This window comes from Dipteris shenzhenensis, chromosome 25 (assembly GCF_047967505.1).
Source record: "Dipteris shenzhenensis isolate YYH24624 ecotype China chromosome 25, Dip_SZ_1.0, whole genome shotgun sequence".
NCBI lineage: Eukaryota > Viridiplantae > Streptophyta > Polypodiopsida > Gleicheniales > Dipteridaceae > Dipteris > Dipteris shenzhenensis.
The window spans coordinates 49,234,386-49,260,051 of NC_141620.1; the positions used below are offsets into that span (position 1 = coordinate 49,234,386).

Here is a 25,666-nt window from a genome sequence, read left to right on the forward strand (position 1 = left end):
TATTTGAAGCCATCCGGCCATCAGGCCACACATGGCCACCATATGGTGTCCCTACTGGATAACTGAGCTACTCAAATGCCTTCTCCTCATATGGGGGGCCTACAAGTAGAGTTAGCTGGTTCCCATATAGTTACACGAGAGTGGAGCATTGATATCTAATAGGTATATGTATACAAGGGTATGGACCTAGGCCATTGGCCTTTACATCCAACACAAATAGTAACATATTCTCAACTATAAGTGCCTACATCATCTCACATAATACATTTGCATGAATTTTTTTACAAATCATGTGTTCTCTCCCTTTACAATGCTTAGCTTATTGACATAGTTGCTCTGTTATAATTCCATCATGTGGAAAATTGGATCCCCCTTAGGTGGGTTTTGAATCTAGTAACCACATAAGGGTCTACTCCTTAGCAAAGAAAAGATGGCTTAATTAATTTACCCATGCATAATGCTTTATGAGTTACATATTTCCTTATGACACACTGGATTGAGATTGGGTTCCACTTAATTCAACCATGTTTTAGTTTTTCCCATAGTTGCTACATGCACATTTCAACACTCCAAACCCGAATTTAAAAGAACCCAAGGATTTAGACAATAGGTAGGTCACACCCAACAAAAGATGGTGACATGCTCAATCTTTGGTTATGGGATAGTATATGGGTGAAAGCATGCTATGGTGTCTAAAAAAGTACTCTTTTTGGCAAAGGTTCTAGCATAGATATAGTACTAAATTGTGTACTAAAAGGTGCTAACAATTGGATTAGATTTCCACATATCGAGGAGTCCATGATCTGCAATTTGCAATCCACTCTCAATTGAGGATGATTTCCCCGCACATCGAGGAATCCGTGATATGCAATATACTCTCAATTGACTCTCTTCTCTCTCATGGAATCACTCGCACATGATTGAAACCATTGACAGTTGACTCTTTTCTCTCTCGTGGAGCCCTATCTCTATCCTTGCAATTATCTGTTCTCTCTTTCAAAGCCAGTCCATATCAATGGCAAATAGTGGATAATCTAAAGACATCATTGAGCCTTGTGAAAAGAGTAGAAAGTGTTGATAAGTTAGATGCAAAGAGAGCAACTCTCCACATGATTGCTAACACTTCAGCATTTAAAAAATATAGTGATAGCAAAGTAGCTAAAGCCCTTGGAATTCAAGCATGGAATCTGAAGAAACATCACGTGGACATAAAACAAGCTTCCTTCAAATGGACAGATGGAGGTCGAAAGCATAGATAGGATTCCTTAAGTTGTGAGGTTATTCAATGTGTTGTCTAGTTTTGGAAAGACAACACCAGGGTTTCCCCAAACAAGAAGGATGTTTGCATGCATAGGCTTGGCCCAAAAAAGTATGCAATACACCCATTTCTTAGAGCTCATAGAGGTGCATCTTCCCTCTTTCAACAAAGCCCAAGTTACACACTATTATTTAGTACTCTTTACAACTATTTAGTACTATCAGGGATAATATTAGTATTGTTCAGATGTTAATGCTAACAGTTAACACTGTAATAGACTCTATATGAAGCGAATTTAGCACTAAATCATAGAATCACAGTACTAAATACTACACCGGGGACTTAATACATTTATAGTATAGACCATATTTTAAAAATCAGTCATAGGAATGAAGATAGGACAAAATAGTATTGTTTGTTCTTTCAAGTCAGTTATTATGAGTAAATAGTACTATTTAGTGTTAATTAGTAGTGTGTGATGTTTGAAATTGTTTGTATTAGAGAAGGACTTCGAGCATAATCATTCTCTCCTTACACTGACCCTGCTACTAGTTCTATTTAGTACTATCTAGTACTATCCCTTGCACTAACCTTGCTACTAGTACTATGTAGTACTTTTTAGATATTATTCCCTTCCTTGCCTTAACTCTGCTATTACTACTATTAGTTCTATTTCGTATTTACTATTTACTACTATCTAGAATTTACAACAATACTTAGCACCTAGTACTATTTAGCATTTAGTACTATCTAGCACTTGATGATATTTGGTACTACTAGTAGCAGTTAAGACTTAGTAATTGCATGATAGAACTTAGAAAAATAATGATGGCACTCTAAGTTTTAAATAACTTATAGTTTTTTTGTTTGCTGTCTAGGTTTAAATAATACTGATTGTTGATGATTGATTTTGCAGGCAGAATTCTTCCTTAATTTCAAGGGGGAGCATCCTTCCATAGATATTGGTTTCCGTTCTTTTCAGAATCTGAAGCCCTATTTCATTAAAAAATTGAAGGAAAGGAATACTTGTTGTTGTATTTACCATACAAGAATAGACTTGTTTCGACTAGCAGTGAATTCCATGAGGCAAAATAGCACATTGTTGCATGGAGATATGTGTGATTGCTTATGCAAGGTTTGTAGGCCCCAAGGGCAGGAGGCCCCAAGGACACGTGTGTTGCCCACAATAGTAGTTGTTCTTTTGTGTCTAGAATGTGGTGTTTGGCAGTATGTCCAAAGGAAGAGGATGCTGAATGGCACAAGCTTGAATTCTTATTGTGCAAATGTGACAAGTGCCCACAACTGTTGTTTTGCCCATGTGAGTTGGATGATGCAAATGGTGCATTGATAAGATGGAATACATATGAATATGTCACCGAGGATACGGGAAAAGGTGATGCAAAGAAAAGAATAAAATTCTTGGACAGGAAACTCCTCCATCCATCATCATCACTCAATACCTGCAACACTTAAATGTGTTTATCACTCAACTTCCATAGTTACTAGCAACACTCTCAATTCAAAGAGTGCACCACAAATTTTCGTGATGATCTGGTGCTTTCAATTATTGACTTTGCAGAGAACTATACATTCAAAGTGTAGAATGAGGTTCAATAAATGCATTGGCATAATGACGAAGTGACCATCTTGGTTCATATTTGCTATTGGAAGGAGACGAGCGAGATAAAAAAACAATCCATCTTTAACATTTTAGATGACAAAGAACATGACACACTATTTGTGCAGCATTGCCTTATGCTTCACCATCAATGGTTGGTGTCTAAAGGCTTGAAGTTTAAAAGACACTGGGTTTGATTAGATGGGGCAACATCTCAGTTCAAGGCTGCTTGCTCATTTTACTCTATTGCAAGGTAAGACAGATGCTGCTTGCCCATCATGCAACCTTCACATACATCGGGTAGATCTGAAATTTCTGGTAGGTTTGCAATCATTCCACTTTTATGCATCTCCTTCAAAGAACTAAGGTTTAGATAACCAAACCTCTCATGCCACAGCTTAGTGTTCTTCACATCCGCTCGAGCACCAAAAGCTGAGAGTTTGTAAATGTTGTTGCACCATGTACCTTTACTAATGACCTTTCCTTGAAGATCCAGGATCTGTGCACCATTCTTATCGAATTGAACTTTGAGGTCCCGATCCATGATCGCAGAAATGGACAACAAGTTCCTCTTGATATCTGGCACATAAAGAACATCAGAAAACTGTTTTACAACTCCATCTGACTTGAGAGCAATCATACATTTTCCTTTTGCTAAACATTTTGCATAATTGCCGACTGCTACCATGATGTCATTCCCTACCGGTTGTAGAGAGGTATACCAATCCTTCTGACTGGTCATGTGGTAAGACTGAATGGCCAAGTGTATAACTCAATGGGAACTCTAGTTTCAACATAATGTCTGATGCATGTGTCAAAGGTTGAGATTCTCTACATGGAAGGCAGCTCTATTCGTGGTTAGTGCATGAAGGATATTAGTAGGGCTTACCCCATGCTATTAGGAAGGCCTTCACTCTAGTGAGTGAGAGTTAAGCAAGACTAGCACTCCAACTAGATCACCATCCAAAAGAGATAGAAGAAAGTCAAGTTATCAGTGAAATCAAAACAATATATCCATATGCATATTTGGCCCTAGGTTGTAGAAGATGTAAATATGGTTCATGGGATGGGATAATGAGGTGGAGGTTGATTACCTTAGGAGACATTGGACACTGCCCCCTTATTTTCTACATCACACTGAAGATGTTGCATATTTTAAAATGCAATATATCTGTTGTTTGTTATGCTAGGTATTGCTCTTTGACTGGCATTTGGATGATGTGGAACTTTTTTGGAAGCGATCATTGCAAGGGAGAACATGATGGGGCTGGTGCAATCATAAAGCATGCACTAACCAGTGAGCAATTGGATGTAAATGGTGTAAAGATACAAAATGCACATGATGTTGTGGAATGGTTGGCATGGAAGATGGGAGATGATTCTAAACAAAGGCTCTTTGTAGAAGTAAAGGTTGGTGATGTTGTCAGGTCTAAAGCATGGAGCTGCAAGACCATCAAAGGAAGTCGTTCAACACACTGCATATTGGGTTTTAGTAACAGAGAAATAGAAATGCATCAGTCCGAGGTCTGTCATTTCAAACTCTCTTCCTAGCAAATGCTTTGTCTGCGAGATCTTCTCTTCATGGTTCCCTGTTATGACAAGGTCGTCCACATAAAGGACCACGATCATACACCTGCCTCCTTCTCTCTGAAGATATACAAATTTGCATCAGATGGGCTCCTCCTGAACCCGTTTTGCAGAAAGTAGGCATCAATTCACTGGTACCACACTCGTGGGGACTTTTTCAGCCCGTAAAGTGCCTTCTTTAGTTTACAGACTTTACCTTCTGAACCACGGATCACAAAACCTAGTGGTTGTTCCATGTATACCTCCTCCTTGAGATCTCCATTTAGAAAGGCGGATTTTACATCCATCTGAAACACGGGCCAACTTCCCTAGGCAGCTAAAGCCAAAACACTGCGAATTGTGGTTAGTCGAGAGCTGTGGGAGCAAAAGTATCTTGATAATCAAAACCATGTTCTGTGTGAATCCTTTTGCCATGAGCCAAGCCTTGTACTTATCCAACGTGCCGTTGGACTTGTACTTGGTCTTGTACACCCACTTGGTGCCGATTACCTTGCATTTTGGTGGACAGTCCACAAGGTCCCAAGTGTTGTTCTTCATTATGGAGTCATACTCTGACTGCATACCCTCCATCCACCTGTCATGACCCTGTGCCTCTTCAAGACACTTGGGTTTGTCAGCACGGATCACCTCTGTCATCAAAGCATAGTTGACCAAGTGTTCCTGCGCCCTTCTTTGCTCCTCTAATCTCTTGGACCGGCGGTGTTTGGATGGTTCCTCCTCAATGGCTCGAGGTTCTCTGCCGTCCAAAAGCTGCTTTACCCACTTCGCGAATGGCCATTGCCGTTGTGGTTCTATAGGCTCTTCTTGCTCTTCTTTATCTTGAATCCTTCCAAGCACCATTGGGGGAGTTCGGTCTGCTATTGGTGGTTGTATTGGATGGATATCCTGGTCCTGGTTGTCTGGGAAGGAAGCATCCTCCTCCAATTGATGCGGTTGTTCTGAGAAGACCACATCGTGTCTTACTATTACCTTCTTGGTAATAGAATTATAGAGATGGTAACCCTTTGCCTCTTCACTGTAGCCCAAGAAAATACACTTCTGGCTCTTCAGTTCCCATTTGGTCCTATTAGCATCAAGGACATGCACAAAACAGTCACATCCAAAAACTTTGAAATGTGCAGTTGAAGTTTTCTTACCAGAAAAGGCATGCAGTGGAGTCATCTTGTTCACAGCCTTCGTGTAGCTACAATTTAGAATGTAAAGTGCCGTGTTACAGGCTTCAACCAAGTAAGTCTTAGGCAAATCTTTCCCTTTCATCATACTCTGGCCCATTTTGCAGATGATGCGCATCTTGTGTTCTGCTACTCCATTTTGCTGTGATGTATGTGGCGGGGGTTTCTGCCTCGTGATCCTGTGACTTTTGCAGTAACTTTTGAATTCAGTCGATGTGAACTCTCCACCTTTGTCTGATCTCATTTTCTTCACCTTCCTCCCCGATTCTTTCTCGACCATTACATGCCATTCCTTGAACTTACTAAAAGCCTCGTCTTTAGTCTTCAAGAAGTATATCCATATCCTCCTATCGTAGTCGTCGATCAGTATCATGAAGTCCTTTAGTCATCGATCCGTCTCCATCTTTCCGTGGAGGTCGGTGTGAACGAGCTCTAGAGGAGCCTTTGCCCTGCTGGCCTCTTTAGGAAAGGGCTGCCGATGCTACTTGCCCATCATGCAAGCTTCACATACATCGGGCAAATCTGAAATTTCTAGTAGGTCTACGATCATTTCACTTTTATGCATGTCCTTCAAAGAACTAAGGTTTAGATGACCAAACCTCTCATGCCACAGCTTAGCGTTCTTCACATCCGCTCGAGCACTGAAAGCTGAGAGTTCATAAATGTTGTTGCGCTGTGTACCTTTACCAATGACCTTCCCTTGAAGATCCAAGATCTATGCACCATTCTTATCGAATAATTGAACTTTGAGGTCCGATCCGTGATCACAGAAACGGACAACAAGTTCCTCTTGATATCTGGCACATAAAGGACATCGGACAACTATTTTACAACTCCATCTAACTTGAGAGCAACCGTACCTTTTCCTTTTGCTGGACATTTTGCATCATTGCCGACTGCTACCAGGATGTCATTCCCTACCGTTTGTAGAGAGGTATACCAATCCTTCTGACTGGTCATGTGGCATGATGCACCACTGTCTATAATCCACAGTTTATCCGCAGGTACATGAACTGCCTTTGTGCAAATCTCCTTAATTGCTACGAACAGCTCTACTGGTACTGCTTGCGTGCTGTTGCTGGAGTCTTTCTTTACTCCGTTCTTCTCATCTGCAATCTTCTTTCGGAACTCATTCTGCTTGTGCCCTGCCTTGTTGCAATAGAAGCACTTGATCTTCTTCTTTCTCTTTTTATCATCAGAAGAAGGTGGGTTACCAGAGTCCTTACCCTTACCTTTAGAAAGCCGAATCTTCTCTAGTCCTCATCTTTTGATGCATCTCCTCCTCTAGAAGCATTGCGCTGAAATCATCAAAGTTGAGGGGCGGATTTCTGGTCTGCGTTCTCAGCGCCATAACAAGACCATCATACTTTGGTGGGAGAATCCATATGCACCTCCATGCTAAATTCTTGTGGTGATGGTGATGCCAATCGCAATCATCTGATCGCGAGATTCTTCATCCTGGTGATGAACTTCTCTGCCGCTTCAGACTCAGACAATTTCTCATACGCGAGTTGAGTCTCTAGATTCTGAATCTACGTCTGATTCGTGGTCTCATACTGATTTTTTAAGACCGTCCATGCCTCCTCCGCTGTGGTGACATGATGAATTAATGCCATGATGGAATCACTTACACTGTAGACAATAGAACACAGCGCATCTGCATTTCTTCTTGTCCAGGTGAGAATTTCATTCACAGTTGGTACTATGTGTTGTCCTCCATTGGCTAGACCCGAAATCAGTCATATGACATTATGGAGCCCAAACAGCTTGGATACAACAACTTTGCATTGCACTCCACACACCCTAATATACAACCCGGATAGGCTTGGATACACATAGCAGCTTTGCGGCGCTGCACCCTAATATAATATGTTCTAGGAAGGAATGACCCTAGAATGTAGGAGTTTTTGGCCCTTCTTCCTCAGCATCCTCGTTAGTAGCCGACTCAAGGGATTGTTGTCTCGGACATCCAAAGTTGTTATTTCTTCTGGGTTGTACCTTGCATCTGTAAGGTCTCTAAAGATGTTATCAGCCCTTTTTGCAATTCCATTCTATAGCTCTAGAGCAGAAGAGTGTACAGCTCTATTACACATTGATGGATCTATAATGCCAGTCAAAAACAACCAACTATATGAGCACCATAACAAACATGACACATGATTCCTTAGCTTAGACCTGACTAACACTTAGTATTATTTTATCCAGAACCAAAATTGGTACTATATGGTTGAGCGAAAAATACTGTAAAAGATAACATATAAAAAAGGACCATATATTTTATTGCATTGACATTGGTTATGCACTGGTTAAAACAATGGCTCACCTAGTACTTTTATAAGCAAACACCAGTACCATTTAACATCATCAATACCATGTAAGAACACCAGTACATTTATCAGCTCACCATTAATTTTATCAACAAAGTAACTAGCAAAGTCTGTACTACAAAGTAACCAGTACAAGTCTATATTTAGAAAGTAACAACATCTGTATTCATCAATGTACAACTCCTTTACAATCTGGCCTTCAAGGCCTAGTGTATGGTGGGTATTGGTATACATAAGGATTATGCCTAAGAATTTGTTGGCACATCTCATGTGGAAGGTCTGCTATTCTTTGTTGGATGATAAACTAGTTTGGGCTTTGGATCTTCAGTTAACCGTGAAACCACAGCATCAACACACCCAATGTCAGCATAATCTGTAGAAAAGACTTTAACAAATAATTTGGTTGGATGCTCACTATGGGCAGTTGCAATGTGCTCAATCACATGGCCTTGATAAGGGTATCTCATTGTAAAGGCAGGAACACTTTCTTTGGCATTTGCTAAATCCAATAAGTATGGGAGCAATTGATAGCTCATCATCATTAGGATCTCTGTCATAGGCGAAAGGAGTTATGTAGGAACCAGGTGGATTTAATGCTGCTTTCAAAGGAGTGTCGTCAACCAGGAGTGTGTTCATGGGATCATAGTCAATGTCATGCGCATCCAATGCACTAAATGGCTTAAGCGGACACATCTCATTCAGCCGTGTTGGGTGGCAGAACTCTTCCCTTGTACAACAATCCTCTTGTGCAAAGTTGAACACGAACTTGAACTCCCTAAACTCATCATATCCCAATTTGCTTTCTATCAAAGACACTATGGGACTGACATTTCTCCTCTTCATACTACTCCATGTGGCGATCTCAAAATGATCCCACAAAGATTTCATGAAATTGATCAACTGTGGCCACAAAGAGACGACATGGTTGCCTAATTTATGAACATCACCACCTTGGGCCATCTCAGGAGTAGCCCGCCACCACCTCTTTAATAATATTCCATTTAAATCAAAGATTAACAACTTTTTTTGAGGAAGAACATCTCCGGAGTCACCTAGAAGCAACAATAACACATATACAAATCCATCATACTTGAGTTGATGAATTGCAAAAAGAATTTCATATCAACTTATGAGAAGATAAATTGCAAAAAGAATTTCATTTAAAAAACCAGGAAGATAAATTGCAAAAAATTTTCATTCAAAAAATAAGAAGATGAATTGTAAAAAAAATAAGAAGATAAATTGCAAAAAGAGTTTCATTTAAAACTTGCGAGACCAGCTCTCATACAATGTCATTTCATAGACGAGATTTGGTCCTAACATTTGGGGTTGGGCATTTGCTAGGATCAATCAAATACGACATAGTAACTATTTGACTAAATTTCCTCTTCTTTGTCCCCGCAGGAAGAAGGCTTCCTAGTACTGTGTCATCCTCCATTTACTCTCCATCAAAGCTGTCAGGCAGTTTAGGCTTTAGCCCTAATATAATCTCAGCTGCCTCAGTGACCCTCTCACTACTATCTGTGTCGAGCTTTTCACCACTATTCGTGTGTTCACCCTTACTATTCTTTCCAATCAACTCCCCACTGCCACCTATGTCTTCATCCTTGTTGTGGTTTCTGACAAGTTTTGCTATTGCTTCCTCTATAATCCTGTTTGGTTTTTGCAGATTTTCTTCATCCAAGTTCAGCAGATCATCTTCATCTAAGTGCTGATCATCTTAGATGTCTCCAGTTAGATTGTCTACAAAGAAATAAAGTTAGATCAGGAATGCATTTGAGGTGCTATACACAGAAGATTGTAAATGTGCATCTTCATAAAAAAATACATACCCTCCTTTTCCTCTATATTCTTGCTTCTGTACTGCAATGACCGCATAGCAGATTTCTTCTTGTGTTGTATGTGGCACTTCATCTTAGTAAGAGCTTCCTTAACTGACAAACTTTCATCTGTTAAACAATATATAATACATGAATAGATGCAATATATAAAACATGAATAGGATGGAGTGTTTCTTCTTGGAGAAAGGACATCCGACTTCTTAGAGGTGGGAGATGTGATGCCTTTGGGCTTCCTTGGAGACATGGCGGTCTTTAGCTATATTGCAAAGAGAGTAACATTTTAGTACTAGGACTCACACTAAGATGAAATGGAGTAAAATAACAAAGAGAGAGAGAGAGAGAGAGAGAGAGAGAGAGAGAGCAACAACAAAAGCAGAAAGTTTACATGTCAACAGAAGGAATGGCAAAAGACAATCACATGCAGGTTTGAATATTGAATTATGGGGGGAAAGCATTTAGAGAATGGAGAAAAAGCAAAGAACGAATAGAGAATGGGGGAAAAGAGAAGAACAAAGAGAGAGAGAGAGAGAGAGAGAGAGAGAGAGAGAGAGAGAACCCACGAGAGAGCGATCCGCAACGTCTTGCCAAAAAATTCGAGGTGGAAATCGGAAGTTTAGAAGTTCGAAAGTGGAAGTTGAAAATCAGAAATTCAGAAGTTCGAAAGTGGAAGTGTAGGTTCGAAAGTGAAACACTTGAGAGGAGATGCAGTGCATAAAAATGTGTGTATGATCATGAGAATGCGTATGTGAAAATATCTTGTGCATGAGAATCTGTAATCAATAAATATATTACTAGACATCGATTCAAGAAATCTCTCCATATCGCACACTACTTAGTACTACCACATTCTTGCCAATAGTACATACACCGTAGCATGCTTTTTACCCATATGCAATGTATAGATGGTCAACCTTCAATTTTAGATAGATGCAATTTTCATATTTGTATGACATTCGTGTTTTAATTAATGGGCTTTTTTAATGATTTGAATTTTTGATTTACCACCTAGGCCAACAAAAGAGTGTAAAGACCCGGGGACCCCCACACATTTAAAAAAAAAAAGAAAAAGAAAAAAAACATTAGTAAATGTATCTCACACACACAAACACTTATTTCTTTACACACGAACACACACACACACACACACACACACACACACACACACACACACACACACACACACACACACACACACACACGAATACTTCCCTAACTATGAATTATTCTTTTATGTACCCCCTTGAAATCTTCCCTTTACACTTTCTTTTTAACCACCCCACATACCAAGCCTACTAATTGTCCCATACCTCCTTTAATCCCTTCTTAACCCATGCATTGATTCGCTCCTTACTCCACTTGTGACTTAAACTTTACTTGTGGCTAAATTGTTTTTTAATTATCTAAGAATCCATATGGTTGTCTATATTCCTAGGTAAAGCGATAACAAGTTGGGAAAAATAGGCATTACCTATCTACATAAACGTAACTATGATATTCTAACATCTAGTTTGTTTGGATGGTGGCAGGTAAGTGGACCCCGACCTCGGAACGTGGATTGCCTAAGGATTCGACATATTTTTTCAATATTACCACCTAGGCCAAGAGGAGAAGGTAAAGACCCATTCACACACACACACACACACACACGCATGCATGCGTGCATGTGCACATGCGCGCGCACGCACACACACACACAGATGTGTTTGTTATGCCTGGTGAAAATTTGTCCACATTATTAGATTCATCAAGTGTGTCATGGTTAGAGCTAGTGTTGTTTGCAAGACTTGTGTGGTAATTTCCTACATCAATAACACATTCCCAATTGTAAGTGCCTTCATCATCTCACATACTGCATTTTCATAAAATATTACATAGATCTTGTATTTTCACTATAAAATTTATCCTAGCCTATCAACATTGGCTTAATTACTTGGGGAAGGAAATTATGAGCTCAAATCCATTGGTATTGTGGCTACTTTACCCCTACTTTATTGTAATGACGTTGCTCTGTAGCTCACTCTCTAGGAGGCAACACTATACTACCACATGGCTCATCTCAACTAATTCTCCAACGCTCTTTGCGTAGCTCTCTCTCTCCTTGAAGCTATGCACGTGGCACACCCAATGTGGCACATCCATTGGGTGCCACTGACAAACTCTTCGTTGAAATAGAATAGATCATCTTACCTTGTGTGTGCATGTGTGTGCTGGCTAAAAGTTTACATATTTGGAGGATCACATCTCCTTAGAAGGCCTAAATTTTATAAAGCCTTTTTGGTTTCTTACAAATAGTTTGTCCATTGAATCTCTCATCTTTCATAAAACCACCTCTCAGCTTTCCTACATGGCTTTGGTTGTTTTATGCAAGATTATGTGCATAATGTGTTTGACATCTTTGGTGCTAATATAGTGCTAGATGGCAACACAATCAATCTTAGTTTATGGGAAAGATTAGTTTGAGTAAATAAATAAATAAACTTTACAAAATTATTTTGAATTAAACAATTTGTATGCATACAAATGTGTTTGTGCATGCACAAACACCTCCTTCACTAGAGAGAGAGAGAGAGAGAGAGAGAGAGAGAGAGAGAGAGAGAGAGAGAGAGAGGAGAGAGAGAGAGAGAGAGAGAGAGAGAGAGAGAGAGTTGAGTGGGTGGGGGGAAGCTTAATGGGCAAGGCATGCAAGGAGAGAGATCGTGGGAGGAGCAAGGCAAGGGGCAAGGAGAGGGTACCACATGACACAACCTTCCCTTTCACTCAGGAGGAGCTCTCACAAGAGACACCAAATTCAAAATTACTCCCCACTCTAGCTCTGTAGCTGACTTGTGGGGTGCTGTAGCTTTGACATCACTCTGGAGTTCTCTCCTTGGGAGGCAAATAGCACACCACCATGTGGCTTAGCTCAACTCACTCTCTGAGAGGCTCTTTGCCAAGCTCAATTTACTTTGCTCTTCTTTTCCTTGCACTAGCAATTGAACCTTTTGCATGCTTAGTTACTTGCTTGCAACATAGGTGACATTTTAGAGCAATCTTTGCTCGGTTTTTTGGCCTGCCCTATGTGTGGGAAGGGTATAGTGATGGTTCTCCAACTTTTGAAAGGTCAAAAAATTTTAATCTTTCGATTTAAAGACTACATGCTAGGTGCAAATAGTTGATTGGCCATTGAGAATGCCACGTGGAGAGGATCCCCTCTTTAAATGCCTACACACCTTTGCATTGTGCTTATTTGTTCTTTTGGCACGCCTCTTGAATGCAAAGCACAATTTGTTTTACACAGTGGCTATAAAAAGAACAAATGTGTTGGACATTCCTATCTTTGCCTTGTCTCACAATCTCTCTCTCAAGAATTTTCAATACCAGGAAACTATCTCGAATGGAAGTGAGAAGAGAGAAAGAGTAAAGAGAAGGCGAGTGCCGATCTCTATTTTCAATACCCATATTAAGCAAATTGGTTAGGAAACTATCTCGAATGGAAGTGAGAAGAGAAAGAAAGAGTAAAGACAAGGCGAGTGCCGATCTCTGGGGCAATGTAGTATCGCGTAAGGGATGAAAATAAAACTGTGTAAGGAAGTCTGTTTGGAGTAAGAGCGCGCTCAAAAAACGGTGCATGCGGCCGTTTCGAAGTGAGGAGAAACAAAGAGCGAAGACAAGGCGAGTGCTGATCTTCACAAAACCGCGTAGTTAGTTTTCCCACCGTTTCTGCAATCTGGGGCAATGTAGTATCGCGCAAGAGTTGAGCTGCTCCTGTTTGTTGAAATAGCTGACTTAGGCTTGCAATATAGCGCGCGAGAGAGAGTAGCTTCGACGGGCCGGTGGACGACGTTTTGAGCGCTAAGTATCTTTACGTCAGTTTAACTGCTACGCTAGAAGTTCTTGGCCATTACATATCCGCCTTCCTTCTTACGAGAATGTATCTGCTTTCTTGTCGATCGCCTCCTCCTAGCTTCCCCCTTCGCAACATAATCCACTCCCGTAGGTTTCGCCGACCGCACACTTATGGACGACGCGCGGGAGCAGCTCAATCCTGTTGAAATTACCGATGAGGAGCTTCAAGCACAAGAGACCCGGATTGTGAAGGCCATTAACCAAGCCATAAAGAGTGCAGGCCATTTGACAAACCTTCTTCCCACAGGGACAGTCCTCTTCTTTCAGTTCTTGCTCCCTATCGTGTCCAACGGAGGCAAATGCGCAACTGCCGAAAGGATCATGACTAGTGGGCTGCTGGCTTTCTGTGCCCTTTCGTGTTTCATCTTGTGTTTCACGGACACATTCAGAACTCCCAACGGCAAACTTTACCATGGCATTGCCACTTTTCGAGGCCTGTGGGTTCCTCACCTCGCCAACAGCAGCTCACTTGATACCGCCAAGTACAGACTGCAAGCCATAGACTTCGTGCATGCGTTCTTATCCCTTTCAGTTTTTGCCGCGTCCAGCCTCGTTACGCCCAATGTGAAAGATTGCTTCTTCCCCAATATGCCTGTCCGCCTTCAGAGCTCCGTCCCTTTGGTTGCTGGATTCGTTGCAAGTTTGTTCTTCATCCTCTGCCCGTCCCAACGAAGAGGTTACGACGTGCCCTTGGGCAACCTTGCGGCTCTCGTCCAACACACCGATGACTAAGATCTGTCTAGATCTTACTTCGAATCACAGCAAACGGTTCTCGAAGTTCAGCAGCGTCCAATTACAGTAATGCCACAAAAATTATTTGTCTTTCAGAAAAAGCTCTTCTGTGGACTCGTCAATATTCCTAAACAATAATCACTCATTTGGAAATGCATGTGACCAACCAAGATGACAAGTTTCTAGCATCGTAAGCAACCTTCCGGTGTAATGGGTTCAATTAAAACCTTGTAAGTGTCGTCGCGTTCTTCATCCACTTGTGTCTGGTTTACTAAGATTGGTAAATTAGCTCCTACTATGGGAGCATAATAAGAACAGGTGCTCACTTACGCTTGAAATGGGAAACTCTTACTAGTGGGTGAATACATGCATTTGTGATTCACGCTTTAAATTTTTTAACGATGTGTTGATGTTGTGAAATGCTGAGAAGTACAGAGAAGATGACACAAGACTCGCTGCCCTCCTAGCTCGTAACTATTTTGAATTGTAGGACGGTTACAACTTCGGTGACAACTTGCACGACTCCCGCGGCCTGCCATGTGTCACAAGACACGTGTCACTACACCACACCTCCCTAAGTTGACAACTTGACCTAAGGCTTTATGCGGCAAACATGAGCAAGGGTGCGAGATGCATCGGAGGTTGTGAGCGTACTTGCGCAACTAGATGACATGGTTTTCGGCCAGCCTTCGAGGATGCATCTTAACACTTCCTCTAGTAGAGAAACGCGCCAAAATAACATATGCGATGAGTCCATTGAGAACAAATCTGTAGCACTACTATTTCCCGGTTCCCCCCCAAGACTAATCCCTTTTCTCTAAGGACTTCTTGCACTAAACAAATAAAAGGTAGCCAAGGGATTTCCATGCTTTGAAACTACTCTATTCCACCATATGTTCTAAGGTAGGGTGGAATTTCCTCTAACCCTTGATCTCCCCTCCAACTCTTTCCAAGATCTACCCATCCTTAAGAGAATCTATGAACTAGAAATCTTAAAGATTCTACCGCATTAGTAAAGATCAAGCTAGGTTCCAACCTAGCTAACCATTTTAGATTATCAGCCCATGAGGCTGAGCCTTATTCTTGATCCCTACATCTAGTAACCCCATCTCTCCCTAAAGCTTGGAAAGCTTCATTGCATCCCATGGAACATAATGAAGTCACCTCTTATTTTCCTCCTCTGCCCATAGGACTTGGCACAACCCTCTTCCTATTTTTTCTTTTTGCATTTTTTTGAAATTCCACATAGAAGCCAAGTAGAGTATGTGGCCTCTATTTCACTTGAGCCACATGCCTTGCAACACATGAAGTTTTTCCTTAAGCTTATACCAAAACCAAGCAAAGTGCTATCTTACGGTGATATAGCAAAATCCAAGGGGGGAGGAAAGAAGAGATGGAAATGGATGACTACAACACAATCATCAAGATTGTATTAGATGGTATCACCTTCATTAAAGGGAAAGCTAGAATTGACCCATACCATACGGAGGGGGGGGGGGTGACCACCTATTATGTAGGAACCAAGTCCTCATCCTCTAATCCAAAACCTATCCTATATCCAAAGCCACCAATCATATGAATGTAGATTTTAATTCCTCTAATAATCTTGGTGTATAAATCTCAATAGTCCCCCTCAATACAGATAGAGTGAAGTATTGTACAATCATCACATGATATAAATTAGGAGAATCCTTTAGCAATAGTCTTATTGCAAAGTTTTGGATATAATTGAGAACATGGTGTTAATTGACAACACACTAGATAAAGAGAGTAGTGTCTTGATTATATAAATCTCAACAGTCCCCCTCGATACAAATAGGGTGAAGTATTGTATAATCATCACATAATAGGGATTGGGAGAAGCCTTTAGCAGTAGGTTATTGCAAGGTTTTGGATATAATTGAGAACATGGTGCTAATTGATAGCACACTAGATATGGATAGTAGTGTGTGAATTATAATACAACTTTGTAAGGTTGCTTGATATCCTCAAAATAGGTATGTATTACACTTCTCTCATTCTCATAGATGCTCTAAGAACTCTAAGAACTCTTTGAACTTGGTTTTGGATTTGTGCTAGCACACCTCAAAATGGGCTTTTGAAGAGCCCTTGTTTTAAAGCCACTTGGACTTGAAGGGACCCAATATCATTTCTAATTAGGCCTCAAATAGAGGGGAAAAATGGGATTGAGGGGGTAGAAGGTAGGGGCTCGTTCAAGCCCAGTTTGGAAGAGCCCTTGTTTTGAGGCCACTTTGATCCGAAGGGGATCGTGTTTTGAGGCCACTTGGACCCAAAGTGACAGTCACTCTGAATTGTTCTTGATTTAGCCTTGTATAGAGGGGCAAAAGGGGTAAGGGGAGGAAAATATAGCATCTTTCCAAAGCCCATTTTAGATTTGCACTAGTTCACATCAAATTGGGGCCTTGAAGAGCTCCTATTTTGAGGCTGCTTAGACCCTTGGAACCTTGAGTTGCTCCCCCTTGGGCCTCAAACAAAGTAGCAAAGGGGATCAAAGGGGGTCCAAAATAGGTGCTCTTTGAAGCCCATTTTAGATGTTTGCTAACACACATCAAAATGGGACTTAAAAAAATTCCAAATTTGAGGCAACTTTGACTCAAATGCATTCTGTATTGCTCCCCTTGTGCTTCAAACATAGGCAGAAAGGGGATTGAGGAGCCCCTATTTTAGGTCCAATTCAACCTTAGGCCTCCAATAGAGGGGAAAAAGGGATCAAGGGAGGTGGAAAATAGGGAGGCTCCAAAGACCATAAATTGGGGCTCCAAAGGGACCTTGAATTGTACCTTATTGGGCCTCCAACATAGGGGCAACAAGAATCAAAGGGGTTGGAAAATAGGAGCTTTTCAAACTCATTTTTGCCTATGCACATGCACTCTAGGGTGCATCAAAAAAGGGGCCCAAAGAGGTTGATTTTGAGGCAACTTTGACCCTTGATTTGTTTCCTTAAAACTCAAACACAAGGAGGATGGGGATTGAAGTAGGTGGAAAATAGGGTCTCTTCACACTCGATTTTGGATGTGTGCTAGCATAGGTCGAAATGGGACTCATCTATTTTGAGGCCATTTTAATCCAAGGGTTTTTTATTTATTCCCCCTTGAGCCTCAAACAAAAGGGCAAAGGGGATCCTAGGGAACTTGGAAAATATATGCTCTCCAAAGTTCGTTTTGGATGTGCACTATCGTAATCAAAATGGGGCACCAAAAAGTTTTGTTTTGAGGCCACGTTGACCCAAGGGGATTTTGATTTGTTCCCTCTTGGGTCACAAACATAGGGATCATGGGGATCAAAGGGGGTGGAAAATAGGTGTTCTCCAAAGCCCATTTTGGATGTGTAGTAAAGCACATCAAAACGGGGCTCTGAAGAGTATGATTTGAGACCACTTTGACCCAAAGAGATTTTTATTTATTCCCCCTTGGGCCTTGAACACAGGGGAAATGTTGTTGATGGTGATGGAAAATAGAGGCTCTCAAAGCTATTTTGGATGTGCACTACTAGGCTCTAAGACTCTCATTTTGAGGCCTCTTTATCACGAGGGGATTTTGATTTTTTCTCCCTTTTACCTCAAACACAAAGGAAATGAGGATCAAAGGGGGTGGAATATAGAGGCTATTCGAACTTGATTGTGCACTAGCATGGATCAAAATGGTGGCTCTAAAGAGTCCTATTTTGAGTCCACATTTACCCGAGTGATTTGGACTTTTTCCTCCTTGGACTTGAGCATAGGGGAAATGGGTTCAAAGGGGGTGGAAAATAGGGGCTCTTTGAAACCTATTTTGAACGTGTGCTATTGCATATCAAAATAGGGCTCTAAAGAGCCCTATTTTGAGGTGACTTTGACCCAAAGGGATTCTACTTTGTTCCCCCTTGGTCCTCAAACAAAGGGGCAAAAGGATCAAAGGTTGGAAAACAAGGACTCTCCAAAGCCTATTGGATGTGCACATCAAAATGGGGCTCATGAGAGTCCTATTTTGAGGCCACTTGACCCGAAGGGACCCTAAAGTTTTCCCCATTGGGCCTCAAACATGGGGATCAAAGGGGGTGGAAAATAGGGGCTCTCCACATCCCATTTTGGATGCACACTAGGACACATAAAATTGCAGCTTTGAAGAGTCCTATTTTGAGGCCAACTTCAACCTGAGGGGATTCTAATTTATTCCTCCTTTGACCTAGAAAATAAGGGAAATGGGGGTCTAATGGGGTGAAAAGTGGGGGCTCTCTAAATCCCATTTTGGATGGGTGCTAGTGCACATCAAAATGGGGCATCAAAGAGTCATGTTGTAAGGCCACTTTGATCCAAGGTGATTCTACTTTGCTCCCCCTTTGGCTTGAAACATAGGGGCAATGAGGATTGAAAGGGAAGGAAAATAGGGGCTCTCTAGATCCCTTTTTGAAGCTGCACTAGTGCACATCAAGTAGGGGTCCAAAGAGTCTTGTTTTGAGGACACTCCAAACAATGGGACCCTTGGGACTCAAACAGAGGGGGTGGAAAATAGGGGCTCTCCAAACTTGGTTTTGAATGTGTGCTAGTGCAGATCAAAACAGGGATCTAAAGAGTGTCTAGTTTTGAGGCAACTTTGATCGAAAGGGATTTTGATTTGTTTTCCCTTGGGCCTTGAACACATGGGAAATGGGGATCAAAGTGCATGGAAACAAGGGGTATTCAAAGGGTGTGGAAAAGGGGGTCTTCAAAGCCTATTTTGATGTGTAAATAGTACACATCAAAATGGGGCTCCAAAGAGTCCTGTTTTGATGCCACATCAACTAGAGAGGATTCTGATTTGTTTTCCCTCGAGGAGGTAAATGAAGAGGAAATGGGTATCAAAGGAGGTGGAAAATAAGGGCTCTCCAAATCCCAGTTTTGATGTGCAAGAGCACACATTAAAATGGGGCTCCAAAGGGTCCTATTTTGAAGCAACTTCATTTAGATTCTCCTCCCCTTGGTCCTTGAACATAAGGGGTGGAAATAGGGGCAACGTGGATTAAAGGGGGTGGAAATAGGGGGTATTTCAAGCTTTTTTTGGATGTTTATAGAACATATGAAAGTGAGGCTCCAAAGAATCTTGTTTAGAGGCCTTTTTAAGCCAAAGGGACCATAAATTATTTTTCCTTGGGCCTTGAATAAGGGGGCAAGGGGGTCAAAAATAGGGGCTCTCCAAAGCTCATTTACATAAGGGTGGGATTGTTCATATGTTTGTGGACAATGGGAGCACACATAGTTTCATCAACGCCAAGACATTGCATAAGGTGGACTTGTCACCACAGAGATAGAGCATGGGTTGAGGGTTGAGGTCGCTAATTGATAACAGATGATTTGCAGGTGGTCTCTATTCATTGTACATGGGTTTGATTGGCATTGTCTTAGAATGTGATTGGATGAAATGCTTAGGGGTTTACAATGTTGACTTGAATACCATGACTCTTTACTTTGGAAACAATGGAAAAATAGTAGTATTTGTAGGTTCTAATAGCCCCAAAAATGCAAACTATTTCAGCATGACAATTGGATTAAGAGCTCAAGAAGAAAGTGCCATTTATGCATTGAATGTGTGAGTGTCCCTCATACATGGAACATTCCTTAGATGACAGATATGGAAATGTAGTTGTTGCTCTTAGATTTTAGGATATATTTGCTGATATGCCATGTCAATCACCTCAAAGAGGGATGCTAATCATGCCATGATTTTGGAGCTTAAAAGTAAGCCCATAAAGAAAGCTCCATAAAGAAAACAAAATTTCATTCCCAATGTTGATGATTTGTTGGATGAACTAAGGTTGCTCAGTTTTTAACAAAGATAGATCTATGATCAAGTTATGACTATTAAAGTGAGGGAGGGTGATGAAATCACCTTCAGAAAAGGGTTTGTCTGAGTTCAAGGTAATGCTACTGGGTTGACTAATGCACTCATGAACAAAATATTTTTGCCACTTCTCTTCTGATGTGTGTTGGTTTTCTTTGATGACATCCTCATTTATGGAAATAAGCAAGCAAGAGAACATTAGGCATGTCAAACAAGTGTTGGAAATTTTGAAGTTGCATCAGCTCTATGCAAAATCCAACAAATTTATTTTATCGTAGAAGAAATTGAAAACTTAGGGCACACTATAAGTAGAGATGGGATTCAAGTGGACCCAAAAAGATCAAATGCAAAAAAGAATCATTGTAGCTACTAAATCGCAACCAATAGATTCTATTGCTGGTGCTGTGACAACAGATGGAGTAGAGATACTTGTGGCTGAATTGTTCAATGGTCTAGGTGTAGACCCATCCACATACTCCCATTTGTCCTGAAGTACAAGAATGATCTCCATTCAGTATTTTTATGTACCATAATTGGAGTTGTCTAACTTAGTAGATGCCTCCAAATTGAGGTTGCTAGTCGACATAGTGCAAGAAATGTACTCGAAGGTGTCGTGAAGATCTCTGTATGAATCAACTGCAAATACACTGACTATGCCAAGTGAAATCTCTGTACCGTCTGTGAAGATAGAACTGCAGTATATAAAATCTAATCTGTATTACAAGGCTTGTGGCAATGATGCCGAGAATAGCCAAGAGGCTTTACAAGGCTAAAATGATGTGCACGATGCTATGAGATAGCCGAATAGGCTTTACAATGGCGGCATGTGTGTGTGAAATCAAATGCTATCTGCCCACTGAATCAATCTTCAATGCCTCTGAACTTTGAAGTCTTCTCACTGAACTGATGAACGTAAGGCTTCAGGTAATGTAATGATGTGAAACCGTATGTGAGCGTATGGACTGAGGTACTAGTCAAGAATTTTGGGCATGGCTTAGATTGGCAACTTGGGGAAATTCAAAGCGTCCCCTCTATGATGATCTAGTCTACTCAGATCTAGATCTAAACCAACCATCGATCGATGAAAGAACAACAAATAATTCCTTTTCTTTTGTTCTTTTTAAGTGCTGGGTCAGATGTGTCGATGTAGAGGCAAATGTGCGTGAAGGAAGTGGTTTTGTCGGCGAGGCTCAAATGTGAGTGTAAGTTGCACCAAAATGTGCAGATGATGTGACGACCACATAGAGCACAAAAAAACAAGCGACTTTCCTTTTTGGAGCGCCCTCAAATTCTTTCTGGATCAAGAGATATGACTTGATCTAGGTGGAGGGGCAAAAGGAGTGCAAATGGTGCTCAATGATGATGTGTCACTATGAGTCACATGCTGTGATGATGTGGCACTATGCCTAGCAAGAGGTGTGCCAGTGAAGCCCTGTGCTGAGGTGGCAGAAGTGGTCACATGAAGTGATTGTGAAGCACTATGTGTGCCTGCAGAGGTCAGGTGCTGATTGAACTGCTAAGGTGGCACTGCTGAGATGGCACAGATGATGATGTCAGCAAGGTGATGTGGCAATGCTGACATGGCTTGATGATGTGGCTGATGATAGCCAGATGATGTGGCAAAATGACGTGGCCTGTTTACGTGGCACAATGTGGCAGTTGAGCTGGTGGGCTGCTGACATGGCAATTGGAGATAAGCTAATGACATGTCCAATGGATAAGATGACATGGCAATCAGTTGCCACATGTCACAATGTTCACCAGGTGGTGACCCAGCCAGGGGTTATAACTTGACCCGAGTTTACCTAACCAACCCTATCCTATCTTGACAAAGGGTGGCCAGCTTGCCACGTGTCTGACTGCTGGGCACCGAAATCTTTGGAAGATTTTGATAGAATCTAAGAAGATTCCATCTCCTTCGTTGAAGCTCGTTGGAGAGCGTGGCTGGAGCTGCAACTGGAGCTCGTTGGATGGAGTAGCCGTTGCAGCAGGTGCCTTTGCGCTGGATGTAGAGCACACTAGAAGGCACAAGATCGAAGTTGAAGTGGCAGGTCGCTGGAGCAAACGGGCTGGTCAAAGCAGGAGCAAGGCTATTGATGGCGAGCCATGGCGGAGTTCGCTGGAGACCTTGTAGGAGAGGTGTTGTGCAGTAGACCGGATGGTGAAGCCTTTGAGGCTTGGAGCAGTGGTGTTGGCACGGGCGTTTGTCAGTTGTCGTTGCAGTCCGGAGTAGCCGGGTATGGAGAGAGCCTCACTGTTGATGAAGGTGGGCATGAGTTGTTGGAGAAGTCGTCTACTCGAGTGTATGTTTGTTGGTCGTGCAGTGGATGGGCTTCTGTCACTCCATTGAGCAGCTTTGCTAGAGGGACCTGAACCTGAGAGGTCGTTGCGGCTGCTGAGATTTGCCAGTGGGCTCGTTTGGAGCAAGCGTCATTGTGAGACTCTGGTGGGAGCCTGTTTGCTTCTAGTCATAGGAGACTGGAGTGTTGGCAGAGAGACATCACTATAAGAGCGCTGTGTGTTCGGAGCTTTGGTCGGATGTCATTGCTATTTGGTCGTCGATGGAGAGTTGCCTTTGCTCTTGCATGCCAGAGCCTTTTATTGGAGGGCTTTGGAGAGGCTAGCAGCCCGCGCAAGGAATTGCTGTACTAGTTGTAGATAGCCTTTGGACTCAGAGTTGGGATTATCCTTATTTTTCTCTCAAGAAGGAGCATGTATCTAACTCTGTTCCATGGAAATCTCTCCCTATTTTTCTCTCAAGAATAAACACTCTCGATCTCTCTTAGAACTGAAATATTTCAAAGGAATGGACACAATGAACGGAAGTGGACAGAATTTCTTCCAAAATGATCAGAAATTTTCTCTCAATGGAAGAGAATGGAACACTCAATCTCTCTCGATCTCTCAATCACTCTCACAGGAAGGATGGCACCTCAGTAGAAGGCAGAACCATGCTCTGATACCATGACAAAATATGAAGAGGGGAGAGGAGAAGAGTGGAGAAGAGGAGAGAGGGCACAGCTAGAGAGCACACCACTAATGACTAACTGTACACACTAGATTGAGTTGAAGAAATAGAATATATACAAACCCTTTTAGTATTAGGGTTAGGGATCTAACCCTTTCCTTTATAGTACTCTATAAGGTTAGTCTATGCACATATGATCACATGATGGTGCTATGCAAACATGATCACATGATGTTGAGCATGAATTCTCAACAGACAACCCTTCTTTTGCCACACAGCGAGTTGAAACATTTTTGATAGGGTAAGTTCAAGTCCATTTCTCTATATCCTGTAATGGATTGAGAATTGGTATGAATGTCAATAACATTGTACCCAATACTCATAAAAAATATTTATCCATAAAGAGGTATATACGTGCCTTTTTATTTTACAAATCCCTATCGTGCACATTATAACACATGAGGGTCACCAACGTTGATTTTTTATACCCATGTTCAGCATCGATGGTCAGAATAAGACAAAGCTTTGTAGGAATATAATACATGATGGCATAAATATTATGGCTAGACTTTATTGCATTAGGAGCAGCATAGCATATTCTTTTAGGGTAGAGAACCCTCTCTTTATCACATTATGACAAGAATATTTATGTTAGGGTAAGGTCAAATCCATGGCTCTATATCTTGTAATGGACTGATACTTGGTAGTATTATCCTTAATATACACCGAAGCACCATATCAAATATTTTCCCATAAATAGGTCTATAAATGGCTTTTTACTTTAAAGAACCTCATCACACACATAGAACACGTGTGGATCACCAACGTTGGTTTCTCATAACCATGTTGGACACCAATAGTCGAAACACAATGAAACTTGGTAGGATTCTAATACATGGTGGAATAGAGATTTTATCTAGGTTTCATTTCATTTAGAGTAGCGTAGCATATTGGTTCATGGTAGACAACCCTTCTTTTAGCACAATGCGAGTTGAAACATTTTTGATAGGGTAAGTTCAAATCCATTTCTCTATATCTCGTAATGGACCAACAATTGGTAGGACTCTTGATAACATTTTACCAAAGCCTAATACCAATTCTTGTCCCATAAATAGATCTATACATGCCCTTTTATTTTACAAATCCCCATCGCACACACTACAACACGTGAGGGTCACCAATGTTGATTTTTCTTGACCATGTTCGCCACCATCAATGGTCAAAAGAAGACAAAGCTTTCTAGTAATCTAATAATTGATGGCATAAATATTATGGCTAGGCTTTACTACATTAGGAGTAGTGTAGCATATTGTTTTAGGGTAGATGACCCTTTCTTTTGTGCACTGCCGAGATGAGAAATATTTTTGTTAGGGTAAGGTCAAATCCATGGTTCTATATCTCGTAATTGACTATGACTTGGCATGATTCTCATTCATATTATACAAAATCACCATATCAAATTGTGTCCCATAAATAGGTCCATACCCTAACAAAAATATGTATATATATATCTCATATATATACATACATATATATGTATGTACACACACACACACACACACACATGCAGGCATGATAGAAGAGGCTTATTTGAAAATAGGAGAGATATGTATGTAATATATACACACATATACATATATGTGTGTTTGTGTGTGTGTGTGTGAGAGAGAGAGAGGGAGAGATATATTATATTATATATAATTTAATACATGAGAGAGGGAAGGGAAGAAGAACATGGGAGGGCATGTGATAAGAGAGGGAGGAATTAATGAAAAGTGGATGTGGGATTGGGTAGGGAAGAGTGGGATGAGGACAAGGGAGAGGGGAGAGGAGTGTGGAGGGAAAATGGGGACGTGGGAAAGTTGGGAGGGGAGGAGAGGACCATGGGAGGGAATGAGAGATTAGGATGAGGGATTGGGGGCCAATGACAAAGAGAGAAAAATGGAGAGATACAATGGGAGAAAACCCTAGTTTTTCCTATATATTCTCTCTTTCTCTCATTCATTCTCCCATGTCAACAAGCAAGAGCAAGAGCAAGAGCAAGAGCAAGAGGAGGAGCCAAACTCAAATCCTTTCCACTCAAATGCTTTTCTAGGTAATTCTTTATCAAGTTCAGTTTCAAATTTATGATATTCTTGTAAAGAAATTAAGGGGGAAAAAATAAAAATATATAAAAATATATATATATAGAGAGAGAAAGAGAGAGGAGAGAAGTGAAGCGAGAAAGTGGCCACGGCCATTGCCATGGCAACGAGAGTGAGGAGTGAGGGAGTGGAGTGTGAGGGATTGGCTACGGCCACTGCCATAGCAATGAGAGAGGATGGAGGGAGTGAGCGAGTGGCCATAGCAGTGAGAGTGAGGAATGAGAGAGTGGAGGGAGTGGAGTGTGAAGTGAGGGAGTGGCTGTGTCTACTGCTACGGTAGTGAGAGTGAGGAGTGGGGAGTGGAGGGATTAGTGTGGC

General features: G+C 41.4%; 1 protein-coding gene across 1 annotated transcript; it reads left to right on the forward strand.

The window, feature by feature from the left end:
- Positions 1 to 13,799: 13,799 nt before the first annotated feature.
- Positions 13,800 to 14,420, forward strand: LOC147886001 (protein DMP4-like). Its single transcript, XM_087396268.1, has one exon. The coding sequence runs from the start codon at positions 13,800 to 13,802 to the stop codon at positions 14,418 to 14,420; it is 621 nt and encodes a 206-aa protein (XP_087252394.1).
- Positions 14,421 to 25,666: the final 11,246 nt, after the last annotated feature.

Coding starts and splice junctions, on each gene's coding strand:
- LOC147886001 (XM_087396268.1), top strand. CDS start 13,800: ATGGACGACGCGCGGGAGCAGCTCAATCCTGTTGAAATTACCGATGAG.